The sequence below is a fragment of the Macaca thibetana genome, chromosome 1 (assembly GCF_024542745.1).
Source record: "Macaca thibetana thibetana isolate TM-01 chromosome 1, ASM2454274v1, whole genome shotgun sequence".
Taxonomy (NCBI): Eukaryota; Metazoa; Chordata; class Mammalia; order Primates; family Cercopithecidae; genus Macaca; species Macaca thibetana.
Genome location: NC_065578.1, coordinates 187857671 through 187878986, shown reverse-complemented (window position 1 = coordinate 187878986; position 21316 = coordinate 187857671). Strand labels below are relative to the sequence as shown.

The window sequence follows — 21316 nt, the reverse complement described above, 5'->3', positions numbered from 1 at the left end:
AAGGATGTGCCAAAAGTCAGAGTGGTGTCATAGCAGAACTGACTGTCAAACCCTGATCTACAGTCTTCATTCTTTCCCCTGCAATTTAGGCAGCAGGTTACAGATTGCACAAGATGCCTCCTTTCATTTATACATGGCCTCCCAAAGTAAACTATATTAGGAATAATTCAGACGATCTTAGTAGATGTGATCTCTAGACCGGTGCTCATCCTAGAGGTAAGAAAATTCTTTTTAAACAGGTTCTCTAGTGCCTGTCTCCTGTGATTCAACACATTAACTCCAGGTTTCCTATGCAGGACTTCTGTCAGAGTGGCAGAAATGACCACTTCAAATTTCAAGTCACCAGCAATTCTTCAGGCATTTGGAACAAATCAGTGTATTCCTTTTTGCTTCCTTCTTCAAAGCTAATATTGACAATAGAGGGTGATCTAAGAAGAGCATTTTGGGATTTTAAAGCAAAAAAGGAGGTGCAGAAGGATTTTAAAAAAAATGTTGGCAACTTAGCTTAAGGCCTGAGCCTGGTGGTAAACACTGACTACACTTCTGACTGAGAAAGCAGTAACTGGTGTCATTCCTTGTGGAAGTGGTCTTGACAATGGTGGCTCAATGGAGGAGACCACCACCACTTGCACTCCAACTTAGCAGCAGCTATGTACACAGCTATGTATACTAGGCGTCAGTAATCCTTATAAAAGAAAATTATATTGAACTGTACCACAAACAATCAAAGAGCCTCGTGCCTTAATTCAATGAATTCATGGTGAGTGCAAAGTATTCTTAGTCTTACTTTCTTTGGGGTGTCAACTTTGAAACTTGAGGAAGAGCAGGCTGTTAAAGAGGAATAAACTGTGGCTTGAGGAATGAGGGTTGCTTATCTGCAAAGATGCCATGCTGTTTCCTTTTTAGATCTTGCATAAATGTTGCACTTATGTGGTGAGAGCAGTTGGAATTAGTTCCGTGATGTGTCTTACTCCAAAGAGCAAGTGGTTTCGGGTGCCAAAGGTTGGGCTGGCTGCAGTCCTGACAGAGCAGAGGCTGACACTGATGAATCTCCGTGGGTCTGACTGAAGTCCAGGGAACAGCTTTCTGGATTGTCTCAAGACCCTGCTCTGATGGTTCTTTTATCCTGCTGGCTTCAGGGGAGTTTTGGCCAGCTCCCTGGCCAGCCCCCGCACTAACCACTATCACTGGGGAGAGATGTGGACAAATGGTTGAATGTTCTTTTCCACCCTACCTCTGACACCTCATTTTTTTTTCTTTATCATGTGATGGAGCTCAGCTTTCATACCAAAAGTCTACTTCTTTGTCTATGTGGCTTTAAAATTTTTACTTTTCAATTCTATTCTACTTTGCATTCCAGAGAAGATAAAAGAGTGCTAGAAGCTGGTAGGAGACCAGGATTCTTTTTCTTACTCCACCATTAATTAGCTGTCTGGCTCTGGGAAAATCTGTCTCACTGATTGCTGCTTTTTAAATCTGTAAAATGAGAAGCTTCTTTCTAAGGCCTGTTTTAAGTTCTCATATTCATGAATGTTTTGTTCTGTTATCTGTACATGGGCAGAGAATGGAGGTGGAAGTCTTGAGATTTTGTCCCTTGGCACACTATGAGGATAGATCAAGGCTAGAAGTCAAATGTAGTGACTTTGGCAACACTGTTCAATTGTGCTCAAGTGCTGCAGACCTGGGGGGCCTCAGAATGAAATCCACACAATGGGCAGCTATTTTCTACACCCTTGCCAAAGAGAAAAGAATGCCCTATAAGGAAGTATATTTTGAGGCTTTCAGTGTTTTCACCTTCCTAACCCTTCTCTCTCCTCTCCTCAGTCCTATGGGCAATGGGAACATCGTGCTGTGGTGTGTGCACCCGGCCAGGAACGTCAAACAGTGGATAAATAGCCCCTTCTCCTACAGCCTTTTCACAAAGGGCAAGCAAAGTAGCACTTTAGATAATGACCTAGATACTTCTCTGGAAGAGACCTGTAGCACTTGGATTAAAAAGCAGGCCTTAAGAGCAGACCTCCTGCAAATGAGTGGTGGCTCTAGGGTTGCTATAGAAACAGATGGAGATTATGCAACTGTCCTTCTTCACATGTTTTGGGAACCTGTAAAGTAATTTATCTGGGCCTATTGAAGTGTTCCTCAAGCAGCACAGAGGTATCATGTCAGAGGTAACGTGCTCATAGTTTGGACTCAACCCAGTTGTAGCTATGCTAGCAGCTGCTGCGTCTTCCCTGGGGTAGCCAGGAGGGTTCGGTGTGAGTCCTGGATTAGATCAAGATTTTGTTTGCAAATGAACCTATCCCTGTAGAAAGGCAGGGTCAAGAATATGACAGGTATATCCAGACCACCAAAGATTGAGTCTACTAAGAAGCATGTGTGCTACAGAATAGCATCAACACAGCGATGGCCCACACTGACCCTGGGTGTCCTCCAGATGGGGCCTCATGGAGCCTGATCCCCTGGATGGGAACTGGGGCCATGCATCAGCCTGGCTTCCCAGAAGGTGCCTAGTGACTTTGGATTCAGAAACAATAAGGCTTAATTTCTGCTTGAAATTCACTTTGGGATAATTGGTGTGGTGACTATATTTTTAGAAAGATATTTCAATTCAGTAAACAAAATTGGGAGGCTAAATGAAATAATTGGATATGGAAAAAAGTAAGGAACATTAAATTTTTTTCCCTAAGCACAGTGCATTATTGTTGTTTTTCTTTTCATTATTACCATTGATTTTTGAAAATAATTTAACTTGAAGTTACACGTGCAGGAACATTGCCTGCCATGTAGGAGTGAGTAACTGTGGCTTATAGAAAGCTGGTGAACCTGGCTTACAGGCTTTTCGCCTTAAACTGATGTCACATGACTTATCAGAAAATTCCTAAAATTGCTCCATTAGAAGGTTTAAAATGTTTGCTTGTTGTTATTTTTTATTTTAAATAATCCTAGTGGGCTCTCTGAGCCCTAAATGGAAAGGACCAATCACTTAATCTGTACTGTTTAGAACGTAAACAAATGTATGCGCAATAGTCACTGATTTAGTCTGAAGAGGATGAGCTATAGTGAAATAATAAACATAATCTGATTTGCATCAAAAAGAGAATCAGTCCCAATGAGATACCTTTTTTTTTTTCCTCTCTCTCTGTTGGTTTAGATCCCCATTGTAGGACATCATCTTTCTATCAGCTTTGACAGTGTAGACTATACATAGGGTTGGTTCTAATTTGCTAGATAGTCATCTGGAACAAAGTGAGTCATACTCTTTTAATATTCTGTACTAATTGTTAGAATGTTAGCTGTTACCCAAAGTCCTTAGTACTTTATTCCTATTTAGATTTAAGTCCTTGTCTAAAAACACTCTGCCCCACTAGAACCATTTCATAAATTAATAACGTCTTGCAATCTGTAAGCTCCAAGATAATCAGAGAGCCTCACAGACCAACCACCATCTTTTGCAGTAGCATTGTGGAAGGCATTCCTGGAATATGGCAACTGGTGAGGGAGATAGTTTTGAGCGGATGGAATGCTTGGGATCCCTCAGAGTTAGAGAATGGCCTTGCCTAAGATAGTCCCATGACCTCACTCTCTACCCTCCCCCACCTCAAGGACAATGAAGTGTTGTCATCATTGCTACCACTGCCTTTTTCCTAGTCTCAGGGGTAACAATCCAGCTTTCAGCCTGAACTTGACCTTTTCCTATTTCCACTCTTTATCCCCTTTAATCTGCCTCATCAATTGTTATTGACTCAAGAAGTCAGCTCTCTTGGAAAGCAAATGAGTACAACTCAATTGAGAATTATTTTGCCTAAACTTCACTTTCTCACTCATCTTTCCTCCCAAGTTAACTGGAGGCATCCAGCTAGTTTGCCGGACCACCCTTGCCAAACACCCCAGAGAGTTCCCCTGCCTACCTGCTGAGCAGTCAGGGCCCTGGTAGCCCTCTTCACAGATGCAGAGCCCCTCCTCACATTGTCCTCGCCCACTGCAGGCATTCAGACACTGCCGCTGGCCGCAGTCCTCACCAACGTAGCCCTCCTCGCATAAACAGGTACCGTTGGCACATCTCCCCTTCCCCGAACAGTCCCCGGGGCACCTCAGTTCCCTGCAGTCCTCGCCAGTGTAGGGCTCTTCACAGACACACTCCCCGTCCACGCAGAGCCCCCGGGAACTGCAGTCTGTTGGGCACCGGAGTTCGGAACAGTCATCCCCGCTGTACTCGCTGTCACAGATGCACTGGCCATCCACACACACCCCCCGGCTGGAGCAACCCAGCGGGCAGTAGGGCTCCGAGCAGTTCTTGCCAAACCAGCCTTCGTTGCAGATGCAGCCACAGGACTCAAAGCTAAAGTTGCCGTGGCCACTGCAGTGAGGGATATAGTCCAGTTGTCCTGGAATGGTCAAGGAGAAGGTCAAAGAGCAGCAGTGGCCTCTCCTGTCAATGGTGCTGGGGAAGGATGGGCAAAGGCCTCTCTACTCATTCTCTGACCAGATTTCTGTTGCTGAGAGTGAAGCTCAACATAGTTTGGTACATATCCAATTTAATATTTTCACCTAACATGGGCTGTTTATGCCTAGCACAGGGCTGGGGGCAAAGATGAATGAGATCTTGTCCCCTGTCCTCCAGAAGCTCACCTTTAAGGTGTCTTAGGGTGGATTCCTTAGAAGTAGGTCTTTGATCAAGATCCATGTAAAAGTGATTTATTGGAAGGTGTTCCCAGAAAAAACTGGTAGGGAAGAATGGACAATCAGGAAGGGAACATGCTCAAGCCCAGGTGCATTATCAAGCCAAGTCCCAGGAGAGTCACTTGGGTTCAGTTCTGCAGGGCACTCTGGGCAGTGCAGGTCACATTTCATTGTGGGTTAAGGTCTGTCCCTGAGGGCATGTGAATCCCCCAGCCCCTCATTCTCTCTTTGGGCAGCCCAAGAAGTTTCCAACAAACTGAGGACAGCCCTCTGACCAGGATGCCCAGGTGCTGGCTATGGGATTGTGAGGGACCTAAGGGGGTGTAGGCTGAGCACTGAGTCCACTGTGCAGAGAAAGGTCTTACATGTTACAAACCTGTCCCGCTCCCTCCCTGCCTGCCATCTGACTCACTCTGCTCATTCATCAAAACGCAGCACCAGGGTTACTTCAAAGACTCCCCAGGACCACGATCTCATTTAGTTACTGTTTGCTGTGACCCCTTTGGGATTCTATGCATGTCTCTGTCCTAGCCCTTACTGTGGGATAACGACAGTGGCTAATTTATCTGCCTAGCATGATTCAAGTAAACATATTAAAGAAATACAAATGGAGTACCTGCTGGCATCCTTCTTTGCACTTGGCCCTGAGGATACGAAGTCTAGTAAGTTACATCCTTATTTAATTCTGCCACTTCATGCCACTCCCATGGCATTTACTGACATTATTTAACTTAGCTCTTCCTTGCAGATGTTTCCCACATTTGCCAGGGATCCTGGTGGAAGGCTGGCAAAAAGTTCACTTACAGAAGTCCCAGCTTCCTGAGCTGCAGAGTCCATGCTCATGGAAACCTAGGACTTTCCCCTATTCAGCTCTGTTGAAAAGATGAGCTGACCTGACCATTGTCATTGAAGCACAGTAGAACTGGACTTGCTCTTCTGTTCTTCAGATTGTTTAATCTACAGTGTTGGTTATGGGGAGGAGAAAGATGTGAGAGGAGCCCATGAAATATTTTAGTCCTCAGTGACTGCCTCTAGACTTGCTGTGTCTCAGGGTGAATGTGTCTGATACCCCTCTGCAGCTGCGGGCCATCCAGGCTCTTAAAATTTCACTCTGCCACCTCCAGCTTTCATCTCTTGAAAGCCTTGAGATCATGGACCCTAGAGTGCTTGAACTCAAGACAAATGTCTCTTGTCATCAAAGAACTGAATTGCATGGGGTCTAAGGTACCTTTTGGGAGAGAAAAGCTGTGCCCAAAGGGGTACACATGCAATTCCCACTCACTGGCATCAGCTGATAACAGCTGTTGCTTATACAGTACTTATAGAAGCCAGGCTGACATCTGAATAGGTGCTTTCATTGTTAATAACTTCTTGTTGCTCTAGTCTAGCACCATTTGTAGATGAGGAAAGGAAGGCACAGATAAGTAACTGCTTAGATCATCAGCTAGGAAGCAGTAGAGTCAGGATCTGAACTTGGGAATTCTGTCTCTGAAGACTTAATTATGTCTTGCAGAGAGGTAAAGATAATAACTCATAAGGGTTACTAATTAGGGGTGGGCAATGTTAGAAGTAAATCCCCTGAGATTTCAGCCTCTTGGAGGGTGCACTAAGCTGTGTGAGTGTGTTGTGTGTGAGAGCATGCGTATGTGCATGCATGTGTGTGTGTGAGAGAGAGTGTGTGTGTGTGCATACGCTTCTGAGTGCTTGTTGAGGGGGCAGGGACTAAAACTTCCATCTCACTGGAGAAGATGGGGATAGGTCCTCCGAGACTTTAATGACTATCATCTACTCAGATGGGAGAAAGGCTGTGATTGAGTGAACAGAGCGTCTGCATTCTCTAGTCCCTCAGGTTAACATGGATAGATATCAATTCAACAGCTTGTGAAAACCAAAGATGAATGAAGACAGACATCAAATTCCCTGCTCACCATCGAAGTTGCTGTGCTGAACCGATGAACCATTACCTGACTCATCCACCCAAAATCAGGTTAATGTATTTCAAACTGGCTATGCAGTGTAGAGAATCCCTGGACTGAATCCCTCGGGGAAGAACTGCATTTAGATCTTAGAGACATATTAACCAGCAGCTACAGACTAAGGCACTTTTCTCCTTTGACCGTGTGAAGAGAGGCCGGGGTTTTGATGGGAGTGTGTTTCTGCTGGAAGTGCATTGGTCCTTCTTGTTCACTCTCCCTCTCTGCTCAGCCCTCTCCTTCCCCTACTGAGACCATGCTGCAAGCTCCCGGACTCTACCTGTGGCAGCACTTTCTTGGCAGCAGTTGGCGTTGCACTGGTCTCGCAGCACTGACACCTCTCTCTCCAGCATCTCGATCCGGCTCAGCAGCTCCTGCAGCATCTGGGCCGAACTGGCACATGGGCAGGCCTTTTTGGGGAGGTTGATCCTGTGTGTAAAGGTGACCTGGCTCTCGTGGTCTGAGGTCTGGCCCGTGTACTCTGCCACAGTCTCGTCTTCTGCGCTCACATCCTGCTCAGCAGAGGCCTCTAGCCCCGAGGAGCAGAGGCTGTCCAGGGGCACGTTAATGTTGTACACGTGGTTGAAGACCACAGGCTGTTCTTTGCTAGATGTGTTGTAGTTGGCAATGCCTCCTTCCTCCTCCACTGACTGTCTCTGGACCCTTTCTGTGGTGACCTCCAGTTGACACTCCGAAGGCTTGAGCATGGAGCCCAGAAGGATCAGGTTGACGCCAATGAGCATGTTCTTCAGAACCACTGTTTCCCCATCTGCCCCCATCCTCTCAGCCAGAGATCTGGGTTCAGGACCAGCCTGCAGCACACAGCATGGAGTTGTGGGAATCTGCAAGGGAAACCAAGGAAAGAGACAGCCTCTGAGACCTATGCCTTAGCACCATGGCTCTGCACAAGCCTACAAAGCTCGGGAATAGGCAGCCAGAGATTTTCAAGGGGGACATCAGGAAGGGACCGTGGCTGCCCAATGTCATAAAGGCCCAGGACTTTGTTCCCTAGAGGACTGGACCCCCGAAAATGGACACTGCTTCTGCATACTATTTTGTTTTCTCAAAAGGCTTATCTGGAACACACGGGTCTGGTCCCATGGTGGGCAAGTGGTTCTTGGAGGAAACATGAGGACTGGGGGCTGGGGCCCTGTGGATGGGCTGTTCCTCTGGGGAGTACTCAGAGTTTCTTTTCACTTCCAGGTGAGAAATTGGACCAGGGAGCCTTGGGTGTCCTCTCCTATTTCCCCAGATATTTATTGCAAAAGGACTCTGCCAGCCACTTCAAAACAACTTCATGAGCTCCTCTCAGCTCATCTATTCATACAAGTTGTCTTCAGAATAACCAGCCAGGTAAATAATACAGCTCCAGGTAATTGTGATTGTTAATAATCCTTGGATACATTTGTGATTATCTATGGCTGTGTGAGCTGAACTTTCTTTAAATCTTCATGTTAGTATAGTCCTTGTGCTCTGTGACCTCCAGATGCTTTTCTTCCAAGTTCCTGTTTAAATTGGTAAAATAATGAATTAGCTCCTCTGCTGGTTACCTAGTCACCAAGAACCATAGAGTACAATAAACTCACTGAGATGCAAATCAGGTTTACAGAAATTTTATTCCTTTTGTATTCTCTATGCAAAACAGAAAAGAGATTTACAAACCTTGGTTCTAAGAGTTACTAAGAAGATTAAGGACTAAGGGACCAAGTGAGTGTGACTATGCGTCTGAGAAGAAGGTCACAGCTAGGATTTACTGCATTTGTACTCAGTACAGACTGTGCTGAGCCGCTCACACATGAGCTTACATGACCCTCAGGACAACCTTGTGATGGGACACTATGATTAGCTCCATCTTCTAATGGTGGAAGTTCTTCCAAGAGAGGTTAAGATTTGAATGCAGGTCTCACTTCAAAACATGTATTATTAATTACTATGTCCCAGGGCCTTTCTTGAAAAGAATATTCCATTTTCTCTTGCTTTTGATGGAAATTGTGTAATTTCTAACATCTTCCCAGGAATATTGCGATTAGAAAATTTTGCTAGGGTCAGATTCAATGTTCTTTCCTCCATGAGCATTTGTCTCTCATCTTTTCCCTCCTGCCTCCTCAGCTATTCTCCCAAATGCAGGTGAATTCATGTCCCTCTCTTCCAGGCCCCACTTCTGACAGCACTTGCCATGCTAGACCATGGGTTTCCTTTGCCTGCTTCTCCCCACCTGGACTGCTAAGTCCTTGTTGGTCAGACCGTGTCTTATCTGCAGTGTGTGACCGTCGCTCCAGGACGGTGAGAGTGCTCAGTGCATAGTTGTTGAATAAGTGGATCCCTGGAAGGATGGATAGATGAATTCATGAGAAAATGCTCAGTGAGCAAAAGGTTAAATCATTCTCCAACTAATTTAATCCCTCTCCATTATCCTCAAGTTAGGTACTGGTCTGTTCAATTTCAGTTCTGAACAATGCCTAAGGGTTGATTTTATTAGGAATAACCTGTATTAGTACCTAGTATAAAATCATGCCTTATTATTCAGCCCTTACTATATACTGACTATTATCTGTCCCTGCTTACAATATGGACAGGAGCAGACCAGAGCAGAGCTGTTAAGACTGTAGACTCTGGAGCCTATGGAGTCTCTGTTTAGGTTCAAGCCTCAGCTCTTTCATTTTCTAGCTGTGGGAAGATCACTTAAGCTCTTTGTGCCTCAGTTTCTCTTACCTGCTCTGTGCTTCAGTTTCCCTATATATAAAGTGGAGATAATAATGGTACTTATCTTACAAGGTTGGAGGGTTAATGGAATTATTATCTGTATAATATTTACCCAGTACCCAGCATTAACTGACATAAATAAATATTGTTTGCAGACAAGTGGAATAATTGTTCCGATTCTTCCCCTAGTCAAGACCTTCCCTGAAATCACTGGAACTTATGAAATGTCTTATCCATTAGTGGACAGCAGAAAAGCCCAATCCTTAACATAGCCTTGTCCAAAGATGGGTGAGATCCTTGGAGCAATGTGGGAGATGATGCTCTGTTGGTCACTTCCAGACAAGGTAAATAAACCTTGGGGATAGGTAGAGTGACATGTTGGGAACAAATTGCCCTCCTATCTGCAAGTTCCTAAAGCCCCCTCTCATCCAAGTCTCTACTTGCCTCCTCACTTTTAGGTTCTCTAGGCATGACTTTCTTGAGCATCACTTTCTTGAGCCCTCCTATCATTGAAAGTCTCCCAGAAACGGCTCTGCTATCAGTCATTTACACAAAGACGGGGTCTTAGCTATCTTTCTAATTGAAGCAAAGTTTGTTTATCTGATGCATGTGGATATTGCTGAATAATTTTTTCTTCTGGGAATTGGAAAATGATCACATAGCACCCCATAGCACTTAACAGCTTTTTTGCACATAGTTGATACTCAAAATAAGTGAATGAATAAATAACATTATCAATGAAAAGGAAGACAAGTGACAGGAAAATTAAGAGAGAAAGATGTTAGGTCCTACACTTTTAGGTCCAAAGTGACAGCTACAAAATTACATGGAGGGGGAAAGGTACAGTTTTATGTGTAAAAAACACTAAATATCTTAGTCAATAACTAAACTTGCTATGAGTCAGTCAACACTGTGATTTTTGTAACCCCTGAACTCTTACTCAAACATAGGCTTTATTAATTAAAATATAAGACAAAAGATAGACAAGGGGCTATGTTGTTCTACTCTTTACTGCACTGATCATTGGCCACTTCTAGGTGCCTGGGTTGTTGAAGGGACTCAAAATCCTATAATATGAGAGGGATAAGTTTAGCATTTTGGCCCAAAGATGTGAAGACTTAGGGGGTACATTTATTCATTTATCATTCACTCATTTGAAAGATATTTATTGAGTACCTACTATATGCTGGTCTTTTTCTTTTAGAAGTTGCATTCAAGTATATGTGGGTCGGGGGTTGGGGCATATAAATAAATACCACAAACAATTATATATGTCATATATAATGTATTATATAATACAAATTATGTGATATTTAGCATGTGATAATGCAACACATATGAGTTTGTGCTTGTGTCAAGAAGTGGTAACTGCTATGGAGGGAGCTGGGGTGTTAACAGGGCAGGTCGACATTGTGTGGGGCATGATCAGGACGGGCTTCTCTGAGAAGATGACAGCTGAGAGGACACCCAACAGAAGTGGGGTGGTGAGCTGAATAGATAGTGAGGGAATAGTTCGAGTCTCCGAGGCAGGGGTCGGTCTGGTGAGTTTGAGGCATAGGGTGGCTGGGGCCAAATGAACAAGGGAGCCCTATGGGGAGATAAGGTCAGAGAAGTAGCGGGGACCAGGTCATGCCCAGTCTTGTAAACCCCTGTAAGTCATTTGGCTTTTACACTGGATAGATGGTCACTGTTCTCAAATGCATCCACATATCAAACACTTATTATGCCCTAAACTGTCCTTGAGAAACTCTCATTTTCATGGAGGAGATGAAAACATAAGTAAATGTAACGACAATGCAATGTGATAATTACCATGGCTAACAAATACATCAACTGCTCTGAGAAGGCTGGAGGAGATGCTAACAACTCTGCCAGGGGCGGCAGGGAGGGGCACACAGAGTGGGTGGGGTGGCCGTCAGTGCCGTTTGCCAAATATTTCTGGCCTGGCTTTCCAGGAGGACTGCATCTTCCAGCCCTGTCTTGGTTAGGTGAGGCCATGGTGCTAGTTCTGGCCAATGAATTGTGAGAGGAAGTGGTGGGTGTCTTTTCTGGGCTGGTACATTAACATTGCTGATAGGAGACACCCTAGAGCTTTCTCTCTCCGGAGGTGACTGGCAGAGTTCAGGATGGTGGCTGCTCTGCTCTGCCAGCCTGGGTCCCCGGGTGACTACAGAGTTTCCTGCTGACTCACAGTGGACATGTCATGTGAGAACATGTCATGTGAGAAATAATCTTTTGGTGTTTGAAGGCCAGATTTGGGGATTGCTTTTTCTCATCATGTAACCTACTCTATCAGGGGATAATACCAAACTTGACTTTAATGGATTATTCTTTAGGTGGAGAAGGCCAAAGTTCATTTCACATAGAAGAACTTACATTTGCTAAAACTATGATATGTACAAGAGCATGGCTTGTTCAACGAATGCAAGTATTTGAAGGGTTGTAAAATGCTAAGTATATGGCAAAAGGTCCTAGGGAAGTGGTTTCCACCAAATGGGAGAATGTACAAGGAAACAGATTTTAGGTCAATATACAGACTAGCATTGCTAATAATGAAAGTTACCTGGGTGTCATGGTAAGTAGTGACTTCCTGGTCACTGGAAGTGTTCAGGTACAAGTGGAAACACTATTTAATGAGAGTGCCGAAGAGGGGATGTTAAGCATCAGATGAGCGATTGGGCTAGAATGAACATTGAGATCTTCTCTTTCCTGATGCTTTATAAATTCTTTGTCTTAGTGGGCTTTGAGGAGCCAACCCACTATAATATGGCATTAGTTCCCTAGGGCTGCCATAACAAATAATCACAAACTGAGTGTCTTAAAACAGCAGAACTTTATTCTCTCATAGTTCTGGTGGCAGAAGTCCAAGTCAGGCATCAGCAGGGTTGATTCTTCCCTAGGTCTCTGAGAGGGAATCTGCCCCATGCTGCTCTCCCAGCTGCTGGTGACTGCTAGCATCCCTCACCATTCCTCTGCTTGTAGATGCATCACTCCAGTCTGCCTCTGTCGTGCCCTGTGTTCTCCTTGATTCTTCATATGGTTGTCTTCTTAAAAGTATAGCAGTCACACTGGATTAGAGGAACCACTCCACTCCAGTGTGATCTCATCTTAATTTAGCTACTTTTATCTGCAATGATCCTATTTCCAAATAAGTTTACATTCTGAGGTTCTGGGGGTTAGGATTTCAACACGTCTTCTTAGGAAAGCAGGGACACAATTCCGCCTATAACAAATACTAGTAATAACTGGGCCAAGTTAAGCATTTTCCTTGTATTATTTTATTTATTTCTCACAGCAACCTATAAGCTAGGGAACAGTGATATTTAAGAGTCAAGATATTTAGCGACTGGTGTGGTTTGGGCTGCAACCAATCAGAATGGGGCATCAGTCAATCAGACTTGCTGCAGACAACCAGCAGGGCCCTGTGGTGATTTTCCTGTGATGATAGGTCCTCTTTCTGTCTCCATTATTTAAGATGAAGAAAATCAATCTCAGGAAAGGTCAAAGGATTTGACCAAGATTGCACAGTTATTGTGCAGAGGAGCCAAGACTGAACCCAGATTTTGCAGACCATGGTCTGTGCTCTCAGCGGCTGTTTTCCAGCCAGCTTTAATTAGGGTCTACATACCATTCTCATGAAAAGACTTAGAGCTCTTACAAGTCAACACTCTTCTCCCCCTGGGTTCAGATTTAGGCCTTTCTGACAGGGATGACTTTGAGATTAATGTTTTCTCCACCAATCCAAGCTATCTCCTCAGAAATTGCTTCAGTCTCTCCTCGAGAGGAGGCTTGTTTGATGGCTCTTTATTTAAAAGTCTCCAGCCTCTATAGTGTCCCTGAAATCAGGAGCAATTGTAACCCAGCAAACTTTGATCCTAGAGGAGCCGGGGGACATTTTCTAAACTTGTCATTTTCCAGAACAATTCTCCACCGAGCCAGCAGTTATAGAAACCCATGGCCTTTCATGGGCTCCCTCTGGCTTCATTCACTTCTCTGAGATCCCCCAATATGTTCTGCGCTCCAGTTCTACCCAAGGGATGGATGACAATCCATCCCTTGTCACACCACCGTCAACCTCTCTGCTTCTCTCCTGTGCTGCTTTTCTAGGGGAAGGCAGAGAAAGAAGATAGAATGAATGGTGTGAGGTGCTCCATTTTTTCTCACTTTCTCTGAGGCCTGCTGAAGGGGAAAGTGAAACTAATGTTTATTAAATGCCTACTTAATCAATGTGCCCGTAGTGTTGCTAAGCTCATGTCACTAATTATTTCAAAGTGGCTTTCTTTCTTGTGTCCCTGAAAACTTCATTTCTGCCTTCATTCTCTGTGGCTACCTTTTATTCTTCTGTACTGCCAAGAATGCTGACTGTTCTGCAGGTGGCCTCTTTCTTTGGCACTCTTTTATTTTTTGAGAGAGTCTCGCTCTGTTGGCTAGGCTGGAGTACAGTGGCATGATCTCTGCTCACTGCAACACCCATCTCCCAGGTTCAAGCAATTCTCCTGCCTCAGCCTCCCAAGGAGCTGGGATTACAGGTGTGTGCCACCACGCCCAGCTAATTTTTGTATTTGTAGAAGAGACGGGGTTTCACCATGTTGGCCAGCCTGGTCTCGAACTCTGGACCTCAGGTAATCCACCTGCCTTGGCCTCCCATAGTGTTGGGATTACAGGCATGAGCCACTGCGCTCGGCCTCTTTAGCACTTTTTAGTGATGCTGTTGGACAGAATTTGCAGCTTGCCATGAGAAAGGCCTGGCCTAATGCTGTGGCATGTCTGGAAGTGCTGCATTGGATATGTTCATCTCCTTTAAAGAGGTCCCACTTGTTCTGGGACCCATTCTGTGTCTTTGGTATGAGACAGTGGGTAATGTTTAAATGAGATGCAAAACCTGTCTCCAAAGGCAACAACTTAGAAGGCTCGAGGGGACTAGCAGAGCCTCCTCTGCCCTTCACTCTCTTCCTGTATCTCAGATGAGTCAAAGAGACTAGAATGAGTAAGAGTCGAGGACTAGAACCAAACTAGGCCAGTTAAAGAAATAAACTGGTGGTAGGAGAAGCGGGATGCCATGGTCTGAATGTTTGTGTCCCCCCAAAATTCATATGCTGAAATTCCCAAGAGGATGGCATTAAGAGGTAGGGACTTTGGAAGGTGATTAAGTCACAGTGGCAAAACTCCCATGAATGGGATTAGTGCCCTTATAAAAGACGTAGAGAGAGTTGGGCACAGTGGCTCATGCCTGTCATCTCAGCACTTTGGGAGGCCAAGGCAGGTGTATTTCTCGAGCCCAGGAGTTTGAGACCAGCCTGGGCAACATGGCAAAACCATGTCTCTACAAAAATTACAAAAATGAGCTATGCGTGGTGGTGTGTGTCTGTAGCCCCAGCTACTCGGGAGGCTGAGGTAGGAGGGTTGCTTGAGGCTGCAGTAAGCTGAGATTGTGCCACTGCACTCCAGCCTGGGTGACAGAGTAAGATCCTGTCTCAAAATAAAAAAGAGATAAGGATACTCCTTGCCTTTTCTACATGTGAGGACACAGCTAGAAGGTGCCACCTAAGAACCAAAGAGTGAGCCCTTCCTGGACTCTGAATTTGCCAGCACCTTGACCTGGGACTTCCCAGCTTCTGGAATGGTGAGAAATAAATTTCTTTTGTTCTTAAACCACCCAGTCTACGGTATTTTCTTTTAGCAGCCCAAGTGGACTAAGATGGGGAAAATAGGGAAAAACAGAGAAGGAAGGAAAAAAAGAGAAGGTGGAGGAGAAAAAAAATGGAAGAGTGCTAGGCTGGTGGAGAAACATAAGAGTTTCACAGGTAGAGTGAGAAAATATAAACCTGAGGGATAGATAATACACCCAGGGCTCAACGATACACTAATAGTTGTGAGCAAGACAGATGGTTAATGATACTACAAATGGGAGTGCAAGAGAGTTGCAGTAATTCGATAGATTGATACTCAAGAGATCCGTGCATTTCCATTGATTCATTTCCTCCACTCCAGCTTCCTTATCAATACAATTATCACGGCCAGCACCAGAGGTTTCTCCGGGTAATTTGTAAGAGGTGGATAACAGGATCATCCTCAAGGCTGATTTAGCGCCTAGTTAATGAGGTGCTCACACCCCTCTAGGGAGACCTGTGGGGAGAGACTTGGGTCACCCAGGTTGGCTGAAGCTTGTGTCCCACCTAAAGTTGTTTTTCTTTTCCTCTTCCTCCTCCACATGACCTCCTCTGACCTTTGAGAGACTGGGAGGAAGGACTGGGAAGGTGAGGAGGAAAAGAAGTAGCCAGAAGGTACCCACATGCCTTTGAGCTTTTTTCTTTTCTTTTTCTTTTTTTTCAGAGTCAAAACAGGGTGGAAAAGACCAGCATGGGCCAGAGGGGCCTCAAGAAAAGAAAAAATAAAAGGTGCAGGAGGGAGAATGAAATGAGTGTGAAGGTTGTTGGGCAGGGAAGGAGAAGTGACCTCCTGGGATTGGGTGGTGGGTGCTTGATTTGGATTTTCCAGCTTCTGCCATTCATGGTCCCCACTCTGTTCTTAGGGGTGATTTATAAACCAGAATTATGTCTGTGGAAAATGACACTCTTTTTTTTTTTTGTTAGAATTCATTTAAAAATAGTTTCCTCCCTGCCGTTGGGATGCTCTGTCACTTGGAGAAAGAGGGTAATTATGAAAGATGAGGGTGTAATGTGATTACAGCCGGCCCCATTGTGTCAGTGGAGGCAGCACGGGGCTGCTGGGAGAACTCCGAGCCAGCTCCTCTCCATCAGCGCTGGGCCTTTATTGGGCCTGTCAGATTTCTGAAAAGAACCCGAGGGCAGAAAACTCCCAGCAGACAGGACTCCATGGCTGGCCCAGAGCTGTCAACAAGGACATGGAATGGTGTGGGAGGATGTGCTGGGCCAGCCCGGGTGCCGCCTCCCACCAGGTGCAGCTGCCCAGTGCCCCTGACCATGTGCTCTTTGATGTATCCCCATGTGGGAATCTGCAGGAAGGGTCTTTGGTTCGGAACCTAATGGATCCACACTCATTTTTTAGCACATGCGGTCAGCCCAGTTTGTTCATGGCTTCGTGTCAGTGTGGATTAGGAGAAACCTCAGTGGCTGGCATATGGGACCCAGCTTCTGGTCTTGTCCTCCGGTTCTGCCTCATACTATCTGGGAGAACTCTAATTGGCATTACCTTTCGCAGAGACTCCTTCTTCATCTGGAAAATGGGATCTTGAGTATCAATCAAGGGAATGATACCAAGGGAGTAATGAGAATATCATGACTGGAAGTGAAGATTGGAAGTGAAGGTGAGGTCAGCTAGGTTGGAATTCCCACTTTACAATACAACTGGCAAGGCTGGGCAAATCTACTGCTGGGGTGGGGGCGTCTATTTTTTTTTAGGCAGATGCTGATAGAAAGTCTGTCTTGTAACTTTAGATCTAAAATTTTATGATGCATGAACTAGATTTCCCTATGATAAATTGAAGCCTAATTTAAGTGAGAATTTATTTGATTTTTATAGGCTACAGAGAATTCTTAACATCTGTAAAGCATCTGACAATTATATGTATATAATTATATATATACACACATATATAGTATATATATACACACTATATATACACATATATGTGTATATACACACATATATATTGTATACAATATGTTATAATTATATATAATTGCATATATATACACACATATATATATAACAGATACAAATACACAGACATACATACATAAACATATTATATATGATCCCATTTAATCCTCACAAGAATTGATGAGATTATTTCCATTTTATAGATGAGGGTATGGGAATGATTTGCCCAAGATGCACAGTAAGTTAGAGCCAAACTAAGTCCTGAATCATATTTCCAGGCTCTCAGTTCAGTAGTAGACACCATAGCCTCCCTTCAGCAGCTGCCTCTATCCTTGGGAAGTAGGTAGGATATAAATAATGAATTCCCAATTAATCTACACCATTTTGGTCAGAAATTTTTCTAAGCACCTGACCTTTTGCTATCATTAATGTCTATTTTTCATCTGTGTTTCTTGAGCTTGGAGAACAGCGTGTCACCATTCGCTGTTCAATTATTCTTCTTGAAGAGTCATATTACCTTTCATCTTTTTCTTTTCTACATTTAATACAACTGCAAAGAAAGTGTCTTTGCAAGAAAGATTGCCAGCCAGACTGTAGCCCAAGTTGATGGTTTCTGTTTCCTGCCCACATCCCTTAGAACAGATTGAGAAACTGGTTTGAAATATAAGAAGTGGCCTCTTCCCTCATGGAGCTTATAATCTAGTTGAGAAGACTAGGCTGATATCCATGAAACTGAAGAACAAGGCAAGCCAGTCTATTTTTATGTACTGAATTAATATTACTCATTTAAATTAGTGTTTTAAAGGTAAGCAGACATGAGTGTGGGAGACGTGACTGGAGAAGGCTTCGTGAAGAGACAGTATCAAAGTCCAGATGGAGGGGGATGGTGGAGGGTAGAGAGGAGTTGTGGGTGGGGAGAGGGCGTGGCAAAGGTTATAAAATCAGCAGAATTAACTGGAGCCCCAAGGCCAAGTGAAAGGAAGAATGGCTGCTGAAGGGACCATCTTCAGTCTTCATGAAGGCTTAAAGTCGATCAACACTGAAAATAATACATACATACTTCGTGTGTGCCTGTTAGATAAGGGACTGGTCACATATTAACATATTAGCAGATGGACCACTGGATATCAAGCTCTGGAAACACTACTAATATGTGCTAAACATGGGCTCAGAACTTCTAAGTAATTATAACTGTAAATATAGGAACTGATTGCTTGCTTTTTTTTTTTCTTAGAACATTGAAACCCTTTAGAAACAAACAAATCTTAGGAATAGTCACCTTTGAAAATTATACTCATCCACATCCAGAATACAAGATAAATTTATCTGCCCTAAAAATATCAAATGACAGATTCAAATATCAAATTCATGCTGCTTCCAATTATATAGCATAACTATATTGGAGTTGATCCTTCCAGCAGTAAGCAAATAATTGCTTTCGTATATTGGATAGCCATTCATTTCTTCAGATTACTTGTGTGCTAGAAACGGCAACGTATTAAAGTTCAGCTCTAGTGGTCTAAAGGAGTTATTTACTTCATCGTGTACATTATGTCTTTTAGAGCATTAAATAGCACCGCCCTGACCCAAAGACTACAAGCAGGTGAATTATACCTTCTAGTGCATGAAATAACATAATTATTTTCTACCTGAAGTTTGAAGAAGCTCTGAGAGTACTGGTATACGGAGCAAAACCTGCTTAATTAAATTAAGTTACACAGTGATTGCATGCCAGGAACGGGACTAGGTTCCATTCCAGATGACGAGGTCAGGATAGAGAAGTCTCAGGTGACTCCCTGTGTGACTAGGAGAAAGATATTCATATAACAAGAATAAATAGCAGGCCATGAGGAGTACCATATCAGAGGTATGGGAACTTCTTCTGGGAGTCCAGCAGAAGGTGGCATTTCAGATGCAAGATTTCTCTAGAGAAAGACTAATGGAAAAGGTGACTTTTGAGCTGGGTCTTGAAGAATGAGAAAGATTTTGAAAGGAGGAGGCAATGGAAAACGCAGTTGCGGCCAGGCGGGGTAGCTCACACCTATAATCCCAACATTCTGGGAGGCTAAGGCAGGTGGATCATGAGGTCAGGAGATTGACACCATCCTGGCCAACATGGTGAAACCCCGTCTCTACTAAAAATACAAAAATTAGTTGGGCGTGGTGGCGCACGCCTGTAGTCCCAGCTACTTGGAAGGCTGAGGCAGGAGAGAATCGCTTGAACCCGGGAGGCAGAGGTTGCAGTGAGCCGAGATTGCGCCACTGCACTCCAGCCTGGTGACAGAGCGAGACTCCGCCTCAAAAAAAAAAAAAAAAAAAAAAAAAGGCAGTTGAAGTGGAGTAGAGACATGTTTGTAGAAGGGCTTGGTTCCTGGGATAGTACAATGTAGGGGTGATTGTGTTCAGGGATGAAGCGTACTAAGATGTCAGAGAGCCTTGATTGGCATTTTTAGAAATTTGCTTTGTATCTGTATGCTTGTTGAGCCAAGCCAGCAATGTTTTCAGAGAAGGGCATAATATGATTAAGAGGCCCTTTGACATCTGCAGTTGCAATTGGCCCCAAAGATGAATATCAACCTCAAAAACATAAAAGATTTTCTCTTATCGCTTATCTTATTTTGCAGTTATTTAGTCAGTAAGGCTCAGATTAGCCTTCCTCATTACTTTAGAGAATGGTTCTTCAGGATACATAATTTCTTAAATTCCCTTTCTCCGACTTTCTTGACAAAATGCATTTTGCTCTCCATTAAGTTATACTGCATCATCTTTGTTCATTATTGTTAAAAGGGGTGCCAATGGAATTCAAATGTTCTTTTATTAACTGCTAAATTTAGGATATGTATTGTAAAATATTGGACTTTTAAATGTGTTCGATCTGAATAAAGACAAGAATTGACCATTTAGCTACATGCAGCTGCCTTTCTGACAACATAAGAATACAGATGGCACTGAGTGGGCTCCGAGGGATGTTGATAAGCAGCACGTTTTGAGGGTTCCCAAAGTTCATGTGGGATCCACATAGGTTATAAAAAAGCCCACTAAGGGGATGCAGAACATTTCAGGGGGGGTTGGGATTTATATCTGAAATAACTTGGGCATGGTGTCCAATTCCTCTGTGGCACGATCTCGGCTCACTGCAACCTCTGCCTCCCAGGTTCAAGCGATTCTCTCCTGCCTCAGCCTTCCGAGTAGCTGGGACTACAGGCGTGTGCCACCATGCCCAGCTAATTTATATATTTTTAGTAGAGAAGGGGTTTCACCATATTGGCCAGGCTGGTCCCAAACTCCTGACCTCAGGTGATCCACCTGCCTCATCCTCCCAAAGTGCTGGAATTACAGGTGTGAGCCACCTCACCTGACCCCAATTCCTTTTTACTGGAGTTCTTATTCCTTCAGCACAACTTTCCTTTCTCCCCCAGCCTTTGTGGTGCACTGCTGTGCAAGACTCATTCTCTTGGCACACACACTTCTTGGAACTCTTCATTTGCTCCTCCAGAGCTTCTTTCTTTCCCAGGAGGTTACCTTGTCCTGGAGCTTCCCGTTCTGCCAAAGGGGACCTCCACCCAGAGAGCTGAGGCGCAGAGGAGAGTCAGGCCCTTGCTGCCTCCCTGGGAGGCTGCCTGGGGCTGGCTGTGCCCCTCGGCTGAAGGGCACTGCTTTTCTCAAGGTGACCTTCTCTACACCACTGAGCAGGCTCTATTTGCAGGTTTTGGTAGCCTCTCACCCACACCTCTCACCTCTTTGGGGGCTGAAGGATGGTAGCAGGTCACGTTCAAAAAGACCTGACCACCTGGACACAGTTCCCTCACTGACCAACTTGTGGCTGTCCAGTGCCTGTCACTGCAGGTACTAACAGGAACCGGACTTCCTGGAGGGGCTGTTTAATCCAGATGTTTCTTCCTGTCCCCAAGTCTGTTTGGAATTTACCTTCCTCTGTGACTCATTCCCTCCGTAGTCAAATGCCAAAGTGATAGGAGATACAGCACTGGCAATAAATTAATGCCTTCTGAAAACCTTTTTGGAAACAGGTAAGCCTTATACCATAAATAACAGTGACATTTTCATTTTAACAACAGCCTTCAACTAACCTAACAGTGGACATGGTTCAGTGTGGCTTCATGCTGTAGCAGAGAAGAAGATTTATCGCCTGTAAAAGGTTGCAACATTTTTTTCCACATTGATCTTCCTACCATTCCCCTTTTGAAAAGCACTAAAATGAGTCAGAATAACAGAACACCTCGTATTTGTAGAGCTCATCTGAGTTTTCAAGGTGCTTTCATAAACATAATCTCGATTGATTCCTCTACCAATTCTGTAAAGCATGTAAGGTGGGCCTATTGCTCCACTTTACAGATGAGTAAACTAAGGCTCAATCC

At 44.2% G+C, this 21316-nt stretch overlaps 2 protein-coding genes across 14 annotated transcripts in view; both read right to left on the bottom strand.

Moving 5' to 3' along the window:
* The window catches only part of MRPS14 (mitochondrial ribosomal protein S14), an 868813-nt gene that overhangs the window by 377213 nt on the left and 470284 nt on the right, over positions 1 to 21316 (bottom strand). The gene's annotated exons all lie outside the window — the stretch shown is intronic.
* The window catches only part of TNR (tenascin R), a 427004-nt gene that overhangs the window by 84125 nt on the left and 321563 nt on the right, over positions 1 to 21316 (bottom strand). For 2 of the 3 annotated variants that reach the window (XM_050766969.1, XM_050766977.1), the window contains 2 exons: positions 6934 to 7495; positions 3909 to 4385 (listed from right to left, as the gene is read on the bottom strand). In XM_050766969.1, coding sequence (XP_050622926.1) covers positions 3909 to 4385; positions 6934 to 7432 — 976 coding nt within the window. In that variant the 5' untranslated portion in view covers positions 7433 to 7495. Of the gene's footprint in view, positions 1 to 3908; positions 4386 to 6933; positions 7496 to 21316 lie in introns of those variants that run through there. The other variant, XM_050766987.1, reaches the window with a different exon arrangement.